The sequence below is a fragment of the Quercus robur genome, chromosome 2, assembly GCF_932294415.1.
Source record: "Quercus robur chromosome 2, dhQueRobu3.1, whole genome shotgun sequence".
Lineage (NCBI taxonomy): Eukaryota > Viridiplantae > Streptophyta > Magnoliopsida > Fagales > Fagaceae > Quercus > Quercus robur.
In genome coordinates, this window is record NC_065535.1 from 94,041,419 (window position 1) to 94,058,981 (window position 17,563).

A 17,563-nucleotide genomic window follows, 5' to 3' on the forward strand; every position below is an offset into this window, starting at 1 on the left:
AATAAAAAAATGTCGGGAGAAAGAGAGAGAAAAGGTGTCTGTCTATTTGTTTCTTTTTGACTACCAACTGTAAGAAAGCACGTGCCCGTCACACATTTGCTATGGGTAGTGTCTTTCACTGTCGGCCTCTGCCGTCCAAAAAGTGATGAGTTTATCAGGTTGAGTTTTATAGGATTGAGGTGAATTTGTCACTCCCATTTTACTCTATTTGTTTAAGAGATAATGTCCGTTTGTTAAGAGATTTTTTTAGTAAAGTTGTTTCATTTTGTGAAAATAACTATGGTTGAGAAAGGGTATAAAAATATATATTGTGGTGTTAAACACTAATACTAAATGGTGCCAATATTTTCTAGAAAATGAGTAATATTTTAAAAAATATTTTCTATAAAATTATCTTATATTCCTATATTTGGTAGAAATTTTAAATGAATTAAAAAATAATTTTCGAATTTCTCTTATTTAACTTGTTAAGAGATAAAGTTGTTTTCTAAAAATATTTAATGGAAAACAATCTCTAAAAATAAGGTATACTTTTTTTATTGACTAAAAATAGTTTTTCTTTGACTTTTTTTTTTTTTTTTAATATACAACCAAATAACGAAAAACATTGAAAACTATCTTTATGCAAAATCTCCCATCAAAACAAATAGAGCGTAGGTGAACTCGATACTCAACTTAACCATGTTATGTGACAAAACATTTGGACTCTCTTCTAATCATTGGAATGGTAGAAATCAACCACACCCCTATTTTTGAGCGATCAATTGAATTTTTGGGTGGGTAGTGTTTTACACAAATTTATGAAAAATGGAGAAACCAAATAAGATATTCCAAGAGTAAAAAAAAACAATGCTAAAATTTTCAACAAACTAGGGAGAATCATGTAAAACAACTATACAAATTCAAATACAATGAGAGAGATTAAATTGTGGATGGACCTTTTGGTGGAGGAAATGTGAACACATGCTAAATTCTTACATAAAATAGGTTGATTAAATACTAATAATAATTGTGGGGGCCGGTTAATCAATAAATTATTAAAATCGTGTTAACTGGGCCTGTGGCCCATCCGAGGACGTAAAACTGTCCGAGAAGGCCCATATCAGGTTATAAGGGTAACCAAATGAAAAGGAGAGTAGATATCACGTGAGGTGAGTTCAGTATTCGTCCGAGGACAAAATCCTTTTCGGCAGTATGAGTCCAAGGACGACCTGAACGTCACATTGTTGCAAACACACCTCAGAGCTACATTACCACTGAAGGTGGGACATGAGACCAAGGGTAAGAAAGAAAAGGTAAATAAATATCTTTAACAACAGTTGCCTCCGCATTAATTGCCTCTCAACCAACTCTCTGGCTGCATTAATGTAGAGGTGATACCTGAACAATGATAAGGCAGCCTTATAGCTGCTGGTTGGAGGTTCCAGGAGGTGTTGGATGGGACAGGAAGGGATCCCCTGAACCCAACCTACACATATGTGGTGAAGATGACACCAAGAGGGCAGTATATAACATGGAAGAATGCATTAAGAAAAAGGATCGGAACTTCTAAACAAAGAGGACTTAGAAGAAAAACCTTATAAAATAAAGAACTGAACTTGTTTCAAGGAGAAATTGATCGTGATATTAGTGTTAATCCATTTATAAACGTGAATTTTAATCGTTTTTCTTTTGGAGTTAACCTAGTTCTTTGACATCCACGCTCTACAAATTTATTGTTTGGGCTTTTAACATTCGAACCCAATACGAATTTGGGATCGTTACAAATTAAGTCCTTACAATAATAATAATAATAAAAGAGTAAGGTTTGGGATTAAAACAAAAACAAATATATATATACACATAATTATTGACAGATTTTTTTTAGAAGAAATTATTGACATAGTTGGTTGTGGTTTATGCAACATTATTCTTGTTTAAATCTATCATTAACATTATTTCTATTGTACATTAATCACAACAAAATAATATCAACCAGTATAAATTTTTTTTAACGATATTTTATAATACAATAATTTTATTTTTAAAGTAAAATGCAAAAGCCTCTCGAGATTAAGATTAAAGTACCACCAATTATTTTTAAAAATATCCAATTTGTTCTCTAAGCACAAACTGCACTTAACACGCTTGAAAGTTTCTCTACTCCTCCAAATACTCTGCCTCCTTCTAACAACTTAAGTGCACATATTTCACAATGATTACATTATGACAATTATGTTGGAAATATAATAATGAATAAACAATTTTGATACAACAAACAATATCCCAAATAATTTGCAAGAATGTAAATAAGCAATAATCTATATCTATATCTATATCTATATCTATATAATAACTAATAGCCGAAACGTTTGACCTTTTGTTGACCACTCCTCATTCTGCCACTTGGCTACATAAATTAATGCCATGTCTACCATTAAAAATATTGAACATTATATCTTTTCGGTGGTTTCCTTATTTAGTTTTATTGAGTAACTACTTATTATTGTTTATATACACGATTTACTTTTTGTTTTCTTCTTTCCATTTTTCCGTTTTCTATTTTTTTTTTTTTCCCACTGCGAAAGAAAACAAACCCAGCAAAGGTTGTGGACAAAAAACAGAGTGCCCTTGACTGCTATTGGTAATTCTTTTCTTCACAAACATTAGTTGGTCTTGCTTATTCTTGCATTTGTTGGTCTAACTCTTTCAAACCCACACCATTTCAGTGGGTAACTACTTACAGCGAAGGTTGTGGACAAAAAACAGAGTGCCCCTGACACTACTGTTATTGGTAATTCTTTTCTTCATGAACATTAGTTGGTCTTGCTTACTCTTGCATTAGTTGGTCTAACTCTTTCAAATCCACATTGTTGATTTTTGTTTTCTTCTTATCGTTTTCTGTTTTCTGTTTTTTTTTTTTTTTTTTTTTCCTCTGCGAGAAGAAACCTAGCAAAGGTTGTGGAGAAAAAAACAGAGTAACCTAACAAAATCACTACGGTAACCTTCCACTAATTTGATAGAAATATTGTTTTTCCATTGTCTCTCCCTCTATCCGAAATAAAAATTGGGTTAACGTAGACAACCTTACAATATATAATAGCCCCCATCTGAAGGAGAATCACGCAAAGCCAACGACGAAGGTTGGTCATTTAGATCATGTGATGATTTTGTTTAAACAATATTTGACTATGTTCTGTGAGAAAAAAAGGAAAAAAATTATTTTAAAATGAAAAAATTCATTATTTTAGAACTCAATAATTGATCGTTGAAGCCAACGGCCTCTCATTGGAACCAAAACTGCGAAACTGAGAGAGACTCTTCAATTTGTTTGTTCTACCTGTTTGTTGTGTTATTTGTTGCATTACAGGAACTGTTCAATTTGTCAACAGGTTGTGTATTTTTGTTTTTAATTTTTTTTTTAATAATTACAAATGTTAATAACTAAGACATTGAAATTTTGTGCACACCATGTGTTTGACAAAATGCCTTACTTACTCTTGCATTAGTTTATAGCCACTTTATAGTTTGTGCATCTTGGTTTAAGTTGCTACTGGTCATTGACTACTTTTTATGCATCTTGCATAAATAATCACTGTTCTTAATCAGTAGATTTGATTACAATTCCCAAATTTTCAATTGATATAGAAATAATGGAAGGATGAATTGTTGTTCTTTTCAAATTTTTTTATAATGAGTTTGTTCACCCAATTATAAGCCATGTTTGGGTGAACATGGCTTATGAACCTAATTGATAGTTTAAATTTTAAAATTAAAAAGTTTTAAAAAACCTTATTTTGCAGGTCCTCTCATTTTTGGATAAAGAGCTGCATACTTTTTGAGGGAAAGAACTACATAACTGTGTCAACTCCAGGTTTGTTAACAATTGCTCTAATTTTTTTTAAAAAAGTTTATGTTGCATTTCTTTTCTACATATTCAGAATAATTATTAATGTCATCTTCAACAAAAATTTGCAGCATAAAAATGCTAATTAACAATAGATACATGCTTGAAAGAATATTCCCTTTTTTAACGCCTATTTGCTATCTTTTATTTATACAATAATAGTTATGATTTGATCTTCTATAAATACTATGTTTTTTATTATATTTCCAAAGTATGAAGAAAACTGATTCAATAGAAAAAAAAAAAAAAAAAATCAAAACTTAATGCATACAAATTCTTGATGCATATAAAAGCATGACACGGCACTTGATGCAAAGAAACATAATCATGGCCTACTACGATTAACGTGAATCAATATATATCTCATATATGAAATGTAGCATAGCATATAGGTTCAAAAATCAAAAGAGATTTTCAAAAACAATCACGGCAGAAAACTAGAACACCAAGAAATCAGTTTTTCTTTAATTCTATAACTCAATCACATGTTATATATTTTCTAAATTTTCTTTATTTATAATGAACGATGATATATTCATCATGTTTGTATGTGTTGAGACAATGTTGTCACTTTTAGATGGTTCTTGGACGTATAGCTGTTAGCAAATGTTTTAGTTACATGATTTTATTTTACAAATTCAATTTTGGTGTTGTAGTAAAATAAACCAAGATTAAATTTTATATTGTACTCAATAACTTTCTCATGCATCGCACGGGTTAGAGACTAGTAATATAAATTTAAGTAAATAGGATCAATCTCACAGTGCTATAAAATCACGCAAAAAGCGTTATTCTTAAAGGTTGATTCGTGCCACCCAAAGTAAAACTTGGTGCGATTGGTTCTCTTAGTCAAACAACCCCCTAGGATTAGACTATAGTATCGACTTTTGTGATGTACGTACTTCCACTCACAAAAAGGTTTAAGAACAACCTTCTATTGTCTTTCCTTAAAAAACAAATATTCTTGTAGAAAAATATGTGGAAGAGAAAGATCATAGAATTGTGTATATCTAAATATAGAATAGTAAAAAGACCCTTTAGAGAAGGTATTATGATGAGTATTATATATGCTACTTATGAAGATAATAGTTTATAGTTATTGGTTACTAATAACTCTTAAAAGCCCAATGTCTATATTATCAATTATTGCCTAATTGCTATTTTTCTCATAATTGACTAATGGCTATTTTACTCATAAATTTTCAAAAGTTATAAAATAAATAAGAATAAAAGTGTTTGGAATACAAACCCACGCCAACAAATTATATACACGAGGTTGAAGTTAATAGTAGATATATAATAATTTTTGTTCTTAAGGAATGTAGGGCCGGGGAGCTTATGATCCGGCCCACGCTCTATCCGGGCTCAGGGCCCGTGCCGAGGAGGTACTGTGCCGAGGACGAGTGATCAAAGGCCGAGGTGTTAAGGGGGACAGTTGAGGACGATCCTATCCTCGGCACTCCAGGACTTCGGTGAGAAGAGCAACGTCTTGGTGAGGGCTATCCCCAAACAGCTCCCTGAAGGGGATGTGAGTGGAATAGGGCCCACGTGGAGGTACGGTGCAAAATTGGTTAAAAGGAAAATACGTCCCCTCCGCATTAAATGCACCTGCCAGCGTCCTAATCATGTTAATGAGAAAAGACGCTTGGACGGTGTAACTTCGATCATCGCAACTAACAGAAAGTAAGAGGGGACAGCTGATGGGACGGGTACAGAAGTAAGCACCTGCCTGACCAACAAGTGGAGGGCTAAGATCAACTAAGAAGGACTATATAAAAGTTAGTGCACCAAGAGGGGGCTGGAAAAAATGGCCAAAAACCAGAGCCTTCCAGCCCGCCTCCAGGAGAAAGACTCCTAGGACGAAAATGACTTAGCCATGTATGTATACCACGAAAAACCCTCCGTTTGGTGACCAAGGCCTAGCCTTTCAAACCCATGCTCTACAAATCATATTGTTTGGGCCTTTTTACGTACGAACCCAACACTGTTACAAGTCGTTACAAATCGCGTCCTTACAATTGGCGCCGTCTGTGAGAAAGGCTTGTGTGTTGGCATAGGCGGTAGGTTAAGACAATTCCCTTGTCATTTCTAACAGCCGGTTATAGTGTTCTAGCGTAAAGTTCCACTAGGGGCTATGATTCTTGACTAGGGGCTACGCTTTGTAACGTCAATCGCATGGATGGTTCTAGGGGCTTGGCCGAGGAGCCAATCCCCCTAAAGCCAAGGCCCCATGCCAAAAACTGAGTTTTGGACAGAATCAGGGTATTGCATGGTCCTCGAACTCAAACCTATGGGGAAACCAACTACTTGGAAGAAAAATTGAGTTTTGGACAGAACCAAGATATTGCATGGTCCTCGGACTCAAACCTATGGGGAAACCAACTACTTAGAAGAAAAACTGAGTTTTGGACAGAACCAGGGTATTGCATGGTCCTCGGACTCAAACCTATGGGGAAACCAACTACTTGGAAGAAAAACTGAGTTTTTTACAGAACTAGGGTATTGCATGGTCCTCGGACTCAAACCTATGAGGAAACCAACTACTTGGAAGAAAACTGAGTTTTGGATAGAACCAAGGTATTGCATGGTCCTCGGACTCAAACCTATGGGGAAACCAACTACTTGGAAGAAAAACTGAGTTTTGGATAGAACCAAGGTATTCAATGGTCCTCGGACTCAAACCTATGGGGAAACCAACTACTTGAAAGAAAAACTGAGTTTTGGACAGAACCAAGGTATTGCATGGTCCTCGAACTCAAACCTCTGGGGAAACCAACTACTTATCAAAATCGAGTTTTGGACAGAACCAAGGTATTGCATGGTCCTCGGACTCAAACCTATGGGGAAACCAACTACTTATCAAAATCAAGTTTTGGACAGAACCAAGGTATTGCATGGTCCTCGGACTCAAACCTATGGGGAAACCAACTACTTATTAAAATCAAGTTTTGGACAGAACCAAGGTATTGCATGGTCCTCGGACTCAAACCTATGGGGAAACCAACTACTTTAAAAAACCTGGGCACAAAGCAGGACTTAGCGACTACACATGACATCTAAAATGATGCCTATATCTTCGTTGAATAAGGGTTAGAAATGAGTCCAAAGCTCTGCAGATACAGGTAAGCTAGGATTTTGAAACGTAATGTTAAATGTATCGCGTGCACAAATATTCACACATGTTAAGATAAATTAGCTCAAAATTCATAAACAATAGTAAGTATCGACAAGGGCAACTAAACAAGTAACCAAAAGGAAAAATGAAGAAAAAGATTTCATACATACATGTTCAACAGGTTCAAACTATTAATGGATTACAAAGTTTTCAAAATGAAAAAGAAACAAGTTAATCGTTAAACTAAAAACAAATACGAAGCCTAGCCAGGGTCCCTACTTCTTTAGTTTTGCGTCGACCACGTCCTGGGAAGGAGGAACGGGATCAGCTTTGACGCCCTAGAGGATAGTCCCTTCTGGGGAAGGCTGAACAGGGTCAGTATCGGTACTCTTGGGGACCGCAGCAAGGGGAATTGCCTGTGGGGGCTGGGCAAGTATGGCTCGCTCCTCAGCATTAAGCATCTGAGTGCCAACCACGGGCTCAGTAACCTCTTTGGGTACATCAGGATCCGTATGCTGAGATATTTTTATCACATCCTGAGGTTCTCCCTCTTTGAGCGTCTTGCCAGGAGAGCCGCCGACCTGTAACTTTTCCGACTGGGTGACCCCTTCCTCGGGTTGGTCGCTCATAGCCACGGAGCTGGAGGAGGTGGCCTCACGGATGGCTGTAGGGTAAAATATGTTCTCCGCTTTCCACAAATCGGATGAAGCATTCACCCCAGCTCGCTTCAATGCCTCTTCCCAAACCTGGGAGCAGTAAAGCCTGCATACTCCAGGAATCTGGGCTTTAAGGATGGCTTGGGTTTCAGCTACCCCCGCATTATAACCATCATCCTCGACCGTTTCCTTGGTAGTTTCAGCCTCATTTCTGGCATACTCGGCCTCCTGCTTGGCCCTTATGGCTTCGTCACGGGCATACTTCGCCACACCTTTGTCATGCTCTGCCGCGGCTAGCTTTTTACTTAATCCTTGATCAGGTCTTTAGCTATTTGCAACTGATCCTCGGCTTCTAGTAGACGTTTTGTTTGGTCCTCGGCCTGTTTTTGGGCGCTAGCTAAGCCCGCTGAGGCGTTATCCCTTTCACGGATAGCGACTGTTAGGTCAGCCTTGGCCTTGGTGAGGTCATCCTCAGAAGCTTGGAGAGTCTTCGCGGCCGTTAAGCGCTTGGTGCGTTCATTATCGGCCGCCTTACTCTTATTATTCACCTCTTCCTCCATCCTATAGGTGGCCTGGAGAGCCTGGCAAGGGAGATAAATGCATAGTTAATGACAAACCAGGAGCGAGAGTTAATAAATTTTTAGGTTTCAAGAAACCTTACCATGCCCAAGTACCTCTTAGTACTGAGGAAGACCTCCTACATCCTCATTTTCTTCAGTCCATCCATGTTAGTGGGAAGTAGCATGATTCTCCCTAGTGCGTCTGCCACGTAGCCACCTTCGCCATCTCCAAGGTCCCTCATAGATGCAGTTTCCAGTAGTGGACCCCCGTGAAGCATTGGGGCAGGAAGCCAGGCGCTTGGCGAGGACTGGGCCTCGATCCCCCTTCCCTTACCTTGAGAGGATTGGACTTCAGTTTCTTTACTCTTACTTTGGTGTCCAATCTACAATTGTTTTGTGCGCGGAGCCTCCTCCTTCTCCTTAGAAGGTTGGGATTTTCCCCCGTCCATGGTTTCCTTGCCCTTGGGGCTCCTCTTTCTCTTTGAATCAGTGCCTTCCGGCCGAGGAGGCAGAGCTGGTTGGGAAGAAGCAGGAAGTTTGGGGTGGGGGGATTGTGGCTGTGACTTGGTGGAAGATGACCTAGTCTGGACAAACTGGGGTTGAAGTGGTGGGGAAGAAGCATTGGGTTGTGGCGTTCCCTGCGTATCCTTCCCAGGTTGACCCTCGAGGAGTTCAAGTAAGGGGGTCGGGGGCTTTCTCTTGAGTCCCATCTCGGCTTGAGAAGAGGTGCCTACTGACGACAATTCCACCTCGGACAAGGCTGGGTTACCTATATCACCAGAAGGATCCTCGGATTGGTGGGCTAGGTCAAATACCCCAAAACCTTCCTCGGGCCGGTCTAGCTCGCCTTCGTCCTCTGCTACTTGATGAGACGAGAAGGGGCCCACCGGTGGGATGTTCTCAGGGACAGATGGTTCCTGGGAGATTAAAAATTCTGTCTCGACCACAGTAATTTTTGGAAGCCAAGGACGGCTGACGCTGATCACGTGCCTTGCGTCCGCAAATGACTTCTGAACAGGAGGGTACCCTAGTATTTTGTGAGCTGCTCAGACTTGACCATCTCCGTCATTTACGAAAACTGTCGCTTGTAAGACAGTCTCCAAGTCCGCCCGGTTTACTAAGTGAAAATGTCATTAGTAGGCGTGTGGATCTACAAAAAGAAAAACACGTATGCATGGTTAGTTACCGAACAACATCAGATTAGAATGGCGTAAAGGTTCATCGCCCTTCCATTGCCAGTACCCCACCTGGTTCTCCTTCTACTATGGGGCATGGATCGCCATTGTGCCATTCACCAGAGACGATAAGGAAATCCTTGTTTAATCCCTTGTTAGAGTCAGGGAGGCACTGGATTAATCGAACCCTTTCGTCCTTCGTCTTCACGTAGTAGGTTTTCCCCTTCAAGTTTTGGAGATTATAGCACCAGTTCACATCATGGTGGGTCAGTCTTAACCCCATCTTCTCGTTTAAAGCGCCCACGCAACCCAGAATCCTAAAAACGTTGCCGGCGCACTAGGTGGGGGCTAATCGGAAGTGCCTGAGGTAACCCCTCGTTACCGGCCCCATAGGGATTCTCATACCCCCCTCTACAAAGGCGAGGACGGGAATTACTACCGCGCCTGTTTCCCTCTTATAGTGCCACTCTCCCATCTTACAATGCCTCAAACTTACGTTGGGAGGAATCCTATAATCGACGATGAACTTATTCATTACCTCTTCAGTATCGACTAATTTCCTTAGTCTCAATTTAGCCATCTCTATGATTTACTAAACAAACCCAACCCGCGATGGGAGAAGAAAGGGAACCAAAGAAAAATAAACCCAGAAAAGAAAAAGCACGAATTAATGGAGGTAGGGAACTTACATAAAAGAGGAAAGGCGCTTCGGATAGGCTTTTTGTGCTGGAGATAGACTTGAATTTGGACGAAAGTTCAGATGAACCCAGAATATACGCGTTAGAACTCTTAAGTGCAAAACTGAAGAGACAGATCCGTTCCAAAAAATCTCTTATACTTTCTAGAGTAACTGCACAAATTTTCCCGCCCATAAAGACCAAGGGATCACCACCGTTCGATCTTCATCATGCCATAGAACGTGGGAAACACAAAGCCACCCGTATTTAATAAGGCCACGTTTTGCCTTCCAAGGGCTCTAGGAACGTGTCTCGGGTAGATAAAAAGTCTTGGGAACCGATAGATGACAAGGATGGACAGGCATTGGCAGATGTCTGATGTCATCAAAACCCTCCTATCTGTCCGAGGAGTCGGATAGCAGGATTTTAAGGGGCTATTGTAGGGCCGGGGAGCTTATGATTCGGCCCACGCTCTATCCGGGCTCAGGGCCCGTGCCAAGGAGGTAGTGTGCCGAGGACGAGTGATCAAAGGCTGAGGTGTTAAGGGGGACAGCTGAGGACGACCCTATCCTCGGCACTCCAGGACTTCGGTGAGAAGAGCAACGTCTTGGTGAGGGCTATCCCCAAACAGCCCCCTGAAGGGGATGTGAGTGGAATAGGGCCCACGTGGAGGTACGGTGCAAAATTGGTTAAAAGGAAAATACGTCCCCTCCGCATTAAATGCACCTGCCAGCGTCCTGATCATGTTAATGAGAAAAGACACTTGGACGGTGTAACTTCGATCATCGCAACTAACAGAAAGTAAGAGGGGACAGCTAATGGGACGGGTACAGAAGTAAGCACCTGCCTGACCAACAAGTGGAGGGCTAAGATCAACTAAGAAGGACTATATAATGTAAAAGTTAGTGTACCAAGAGGGGGCTGGAAAAAATGGCCAAAAACCAGAGCCTTCCAGCCCGCCTCCAAGAGAAAGACTCCTAGGGCGAAAACGACTTAACCATGTATGTATACCACGAAAAACCCTCCGTTTGGTGACCAAGGCCTAACCTTTCAAACCCACGCTCTACAAATCATATTGTTTGGGCCTTTTTACGTACGAACCCAACACTGTTACGGGTCGTTACAAATCGCGTCCTTACAAGGAACAACTTGAATATTTTTAAAGTTTTAGTAACACTAGGCCTGTTTGATTTTAGCAGAAAGGGGGTGCATTATGTATTCATTTTCAAGTTTTCGTGGGACCCATACTAAAAAACTTGTTTGACTTTGTATTTGTATTCAGTTTTCATTTTCAGTATCCAAAAAAATAGGATTTGAATATAAAAACTAAATACAACTTTTTGGTGTTTTCATTTTCTTAAAAATGAAAACAATTGTATTTTTGTAAAAAAAATCAAATCTATGGATCCCACTAACATTGACTTGTCCCATCAAAAAACACACTCTCTCTCAATTGTGTTGAATTTTTAATTGAAAAATATAAAGTGAAAAAAAAAAAAGAAGAAAAAGCAAAAACTAGACCAGAAAATAATGCCAAACATGAAATGGGTTGGATAGAGAAAATAAATACAAGAATTGATAAACTAAAAATGAATTCAAAAAATTAAAAGAAAAAATAAATCCATCCCATTGATAACCAAATAGGGGTAACATTAGAGCATCTTCAATAATTTAGCCAAATTTTCACATGTTTTGGAGAGCAACCAATTTTAGTATTTTATCTAACTATTTTTTAAATATAATTTTCTTCATTATTACTTTAATCTTTCTTTACTAGAATTATTTTATAGACAAAGTTTAGCAACAAAATTAGTTATAGTTTTACTCAATATCTTGTTATTGGGAGTAAATTTTGACAAATCCACCGTTGGATTACATTTTCTTCTTATATCCTCAATGCTTACAAAATTTCTATAAAATTAAATATCAATAACCATGTCATCAATAAATTTTTTAAATTGCAATTTTTTGTAGTTTAAAATTATGCATAAAATATAAATTTATAGATCATAAAGTAAATAATATCCAATTAGCACAAAATTTGATATGTGTATTAAAAACATAAAGAATATGCAATCCAACTGTTAGATTTTCAAAATATGTAATAATGTGAAAGATATTGAGTAAGACTGTGATTTTAGGATACAACCAATTTTGTAGCTAAATTTTCTACTTATTTTATCTGTTTTTCTGTTCCTCAAAAAAAAAAAAAAAATTATCTGTTTTTCTCTCCTAATATCTCTCCACATAGACTGACTCGATTTCTTCCTAAACCAAACTCAACCCATAGTCTCACACAAACCCGTGAGAGAGAGGAAATCAATCAGCGGCGTGCCTCCATTGCCACTATCGTCCTTGCCTTCCTCCGTCATGCTTGTCCACCCCCTACCCTCCACCACCGCCACTCCACTACTTAGGTCGAAATCGTCCCTTCCACTCTAACGTCATTCCTCTTTGCTGTTGATTTTGTATTTCTTCTAGACCTAACCTCTATTTGTCTTTTTTGGGCCAGGACAGAATTTGGCCCAAGTTAGCCATTTTAGGCTTTCGTTTGTATCTGTGAGAGTGCCCAGAGAGAGAGAGAGAATGAATAAAGGCGGAGCAGGTGGAGTGGGTGGAGGCGGAAGTGGGAGCAGCAGTGGCGGAAGTGGACCCACCGCGGCTGCAACGGCAGCAGTAGCTCAAAAGCAGAAGACATTACTACAAAGAGTTGAAGCCGACATTGGCAGCATCGTTGACAACTTCACCCACCTCGTCAATGTCTCACGGGTATTCAAATATTTGTATTACATTGCTGTTTTTTTTGCTAAGCTTTTCTAACTGGGTTATTAAAATTTTAAGTCTTTGTGGGTCTTATTGGACAAAACTTTTGGATCTTCCTTGCTTAATCATGGAAACCTGTGCTACACTCAAATGTTAAATTGCTTGATTTATGAATTGAGTTATTACATTTCACTATCAACAAATTTAACCAAGAATTTGTATCGAAAAATGCTAGGACCACGACAAATTACACAACTTTTGTCACAACTTGAGTGGTGGAGAAAAAGTGGTTGGTCTATGTGGGTTCACATATAGTTGTGACAAAATTTGTGTAATTTGTTGGGGTTCTAGCATTGTTGATTTGTATCTAGCTTTAAAATGGTTGTTTTGTTTGTCTTGGTTGGTTGCATGCTTATTCTCAATAACACGTGCATTGTTTGTATTAGAATAATGGTTAGTGATTAAATTTATCATGCTCTATTGGCTTAAGTTTTTCAAACTAAAGGGGTAGTTTAACATAGTATCAAAGTAGGTAGTCCTAAAGTCTAACCATGTCTCCACTTTACGTCACATTTCTAGTCCATTTGGATTGAGGGGGGAGGAAAGGAGAGTGGAGGGAAGTAGAATATAGTTGGCCAGAATTAGGCTAATTTCCAGTTAGCTCTACCCTACTCTCCTCTATTCCCCCTCCTTCCCCCTCAATCCAAACAGACTAAAGGTGGGCTCACACCCAAGAGGGAGTGTTAGGATGATGGTCAAGTGGTTAAATTTGCCATTTCCTATCAGCATAAAGTTTTGGTACTAAGTGGTAGTTTAACAGATTGAACTGACTAGCCTTATCTTGTGGTTTTCTTCTTATCTGTACTAAGTTTTGAACAAATGGTTGTTCCCATCATCCTTAGCCTCGGTAGCATAGCTTGTGCCTATCATTGGTATCAACATGTCATTTTTAATGGAAGCTTTTGTTTTGTGTTGAATAGTTGTTTTTATAGATCCCATATTACCCAATATCAACTTATCTAGGAGTTCAGTTGATGAATGAAAGCCTTTGATGCTTTAGGATTACAAGGCTGTGTTACTTGGGGGGGGGGGGGGGAATCAAGAGGGGAAGATTTGGGGAAGAGACAGGATATGAAGTGGGGAGAAATAATCTGATTTGGTTGGACATCAAATTAAGTCCGTTAGGAAATAGATAGGATGAGAATGCTGAGAACTTAGCAAGGGGGACAGAGAGTGGATTTGAGAATATCAGCAAGAGAGAATTGAGAAAGAAGGTAAGAAAGAAAGAGGGGAAGGGGAGGGAGTCGAATACAATGTTGGTAAAAGCGAGGGGCGCCCTTAGGCGCACAGGCCTCTTGGAGCCTAGGCACAAAGCGCAAAGCGCAAGTGCGCACCTGATTGAAGTGAAGCGCACATTTTAAAAAAATAAGTATTAATGAGAAATGCAACAATCAAATGATCAATTTCTCATATAAATTGAAATAAATTTTTTTATATAATTCATATAACACTAGATAAGCCCTACTTTTACAATTTTAACACAAAAATTGCAAGTCAAGTCATTTTTTTTGGATAAGCTAGATATGAGTACTTCCATCTAATATCCTTTCTTAAATCTCCTATATCCATATTGCCCTATGAGGCTATGACTAATTAGTAATATTAGTTAGGGTAAAATATTATTTTGGTCTCTAAATTTTAATAAAAGTTTGTTTTTTGTCCTTAAAATTTAAAAAGTTCTTTTTTCATCCTTAAACTATTGAAAAGTTCATCTTTCATCCATAAACTATTGAAACTATTTTATTTATGTCCTTAAACTTTACTAAAAGTTTGTTTTCATCCCTAAACTATTGGAAAATTTTCTTTTTTCATCCCTATTTGTGTCTCTAAACTATTAAAAAAACTCTTTACAAAGTTTAGGGATGAAAAATGAACTTTTTAAAATTTAGGGATGAAAAACAAACTTTCATTAAATTTTAGGGACCAAAATAGTATTTTACTCTATTAGTTAATAATTTAATCACTTAATGACTATAACCCTATAAGAATTAGTTTGCTGTGTTCAACATCAACCACTAAAGTAACTAAACAATTACCACATATATTATATCATACTTTTTTTTTTTTCATGAATGAGCTAAGAATATGAGGACATTGCAACATGATAATTGGTACCAAGCAGATATCCAAAAGGGAAAAAAATAGAATAAGAAGTAGTTAGGTAGGTTACTGTTTCAAGGAGAAAAAATAAAAATAGAGAAGAATTGGGAGGTTGTGGGTTGGGTTTTAGGACAAGTTATACTCAAAATATATATATATATATATATATATTTTTTTTTTATAAGTAAGTTACACTAAAAATATGTCAATCAATGGATTATATCAATAATGTCAAGATCCTATAGTTTTAATTCAGTTTTGGTTTATTTTTTTGAAAAAAATAAAAAAGCTCCAAAAAGGCACGCTTCTTTGAATGAGCATAGCTTTTGAGGCAAAAGTTTAAGCGCGCTTTTAACAACACTAGTGGAATAAAACTCAACAAAACTCAAAATTTCAATTCATTCATCTGCTAAAAGATCTTATTTAGCTACAATTACTTCCCATGGAAGTTCTTGCACTCTCTTTAATTTTTTTAATAAGTACTAAAATTTTATTTCAAAGAAACAAGGCGAAGCCTGAATACATGAGAAGTATGCAAGCGCAACCCAACAAATTAAGACCTAAAATTAAAAAGATCCAAGAGCTCTAAAAGAGAACAACAAACATACCTAATATTCCTCAACCAATCAAACAAAGATCTAAGAACGCATAGTTTCAAGTGAAGCAAGTAGGCACGGGCATTTTCATTTAATTCATTGTATCACTACTGCATTGCCTACACTTTGCTAAGGAAACAATGGGCTAACTCATTACCGAGGAAATTTTCTTGCTTATTGGTAAAAGGGAAAGATGCCTTTGCAGATAATCACCTCCCAGCCAGTGCTTGCACATTTTGAACTTTGGCTTTTTGTGCCAACTAGTTCATTGCCTTGATTGAGTGAACTTAGTTACTGATGTTGTTGTTAACTAGCTCTTGAAGTTGGTATGAAGCTAGAACTTCGTATTTTGATGTTTTGTTACATTTGGTGGGTGCCCCCTTGTCTCTGGGATCAGTGAGGATCATTTAGTCTCTAGAAGGGAAGGGAACCTTATACCTACTAATTGCTATTAATGTATTATAATTTTTTAATCTCTAGAATGGAAGGGAGCCTTCTTCCCTATAATTGCCAAGGTGTAAAATCAGGAAAGGGAGCTATAGGGGCATAAGGCCTTTCCAAATTTTGGGAAGTGCTTCTTAACAAACTTGCCTTTTAAAATGTGAAAATTAAACGAACAATTAAGAACCATCCAAATATACCAGAGTTGAGTAGTTTAGATCTAGAACCCGCTTGTTTAATTGGTTTTTTCTAAGGAAGTAACCTGAGCTTTTGGTTTATGTTTTAATTATTACTGAAAATTTGAACATATATATTCTTAGAAGTTTTGTTTAATGTGATTATTTTCATGGAACCTTGCTTAATGTAGGTGAATGATCTTCCTGTCAGAAATTCACAAGAAGCTTTCATGATGGAGATGCGTGCAGCTAGAATGGTAAGAACAGTTACAACTCTCTCTCACTCATGCGAGCATGCACAAGAATGTAGACATGTATATATAGTTTAAAATTGAAATCTCATTCATCTATTTTTAGATTTAGATCTTGGAAAGATTGTTGTGGTGCAAAAGGAAAGTTTGGGATGCAGTTTGTGAGTTTCTTTTTTGCATATCCTTTTTAAGGGATTTAGAGAGATTCCACGCACCACAAAGCCATACACTTGCCCATAAAAAATTGAAGAACTCAAGGATGCATCTCCCATTGAGCTATTGAATTTCTTAGACGATACGAGTTTATATAGATTTTTTTTCTTTTCTTTTCTTTTCACTGAGATAATGAGATACTTGCTAAAAATAAGGTTGTTGATAATGGATTTAAAATTTTGGATTTGTTTAAATTTATTATTATTATTTTTACTGTTAAGACTATCTAAGCCTTATTCTATTTTAGTTACTGAACACCAACATCTTCAATTATAGGTTCAGACAGCTGACTCTCTACTTAAGTTGGTATCAGAGCTTAAGCAAACCGCAATCTTCTCTGGATTTGCATCCCTTAATGACCATGTGGAGCAAAGAACAGCTGAGTTTAATCAACAGGCAGAGAAGACAGACCACATGCTGGCAAGAATTGGAGAGGAGGCAGCTGCCAGCCTCAAGGAGCTTGAATTGCATTATTTTTCTTCGGCAGACAGGGCTAGTGATACTCCGCAGTTGTGAATGGGTGGCATAAGAGAAGCATGCTAATCACCATTTGATTCTACTCTTAAAGTACTGCGATTTCTAGTTCTACTTTAGTTTACCAATTTGATCCGATCAGTTTTTAATCCTTTGAAAAAACAAATGTAGCCTTACATGTGTTTTCTATCAATGTAACATAATTCATGTTGGTTTGGATGCTTTGAGCCAAATTTTTTTTGAAAGAGTTAATTAGGTTTTTTCTTTTATTTTATTTTTTTATAGAGATAATCTATTACAAATTTTTTTTACAAATTGAGTTAATTAAAACCTATATATGGTAGTTTATTTGTTTTAGTAAAAAAAAAATAGTTTATTTGTTAAACGCATATGCAAAATTAGCTATAGAAAATAATTAAA

At 37.5% G+C, this 17,563-nt stretch overlaps 1 protein-coding gene across 2 annotated transcripts; it reads left to right on the top strand.

Moving 5' to 3' along the window:
- Nucleotides 1-12,325: 12,325 nt before the first annotated feature.
- Nucleotides 12,326-17,376, top strand: LOC126715941 (mediator of RNA polymerase II transcription subunit 22b-like). Of its 2 annotated transcripts, none has more exons than XM_050416801.1 (4): nt 12,326-12,486; nt 12,587-12,838; nt 16,397-16,462; nt 16,946-17,376. In XM_050416801.1, exons 2-4 carry the CDS (start codon nt 12,656-12,658, stop codon nt 17,183-17,185), a joined length of 489 nt encoding a protein of 162 aa, XP_050272758.1. In that variant the 5' UTR covers nt 12,326-12,486; nt 12,587-12,655; the 3' UTR covers nt 17,186-17,376. The 2 variants fall into 2 exon arrangements, with proteins under 2 accessions (XP_050272758.1, XP_050272759.1); XM_050416802.1 differs by having other exon boundaries at nt 12,327-12,486; nt 12,582-12,838.
- Nucleotides 17,377-17,563: the final 187 nt, after the last annotated feature.

Excerpts from the sequence above, each read along its gene's own strand:
- LOC126715941 (XM_050416801.1), top strand. The coding sequence starts at position 12,656 with ATGAATAAAGGCGGAGCAGGTGGAGTGGGTGGAGGCGGAAGTGGGAGC. Across the intron at positions 12,839-16,396 it reads ACCTCGTCAATGTCTCACGG|GTGAATGATCTTCCTGTCAG; the intron begins GTATTCAAATAT and ends TGCTTAATGTAG. Across the intron at positions 16,463-16,945 it reads AGATGCGTGCAGCTAGAATG|GTTCAGACAGCTGACTCTCT; the intron begins GTAAGAACAGTT and ends CTTCAATTATAG.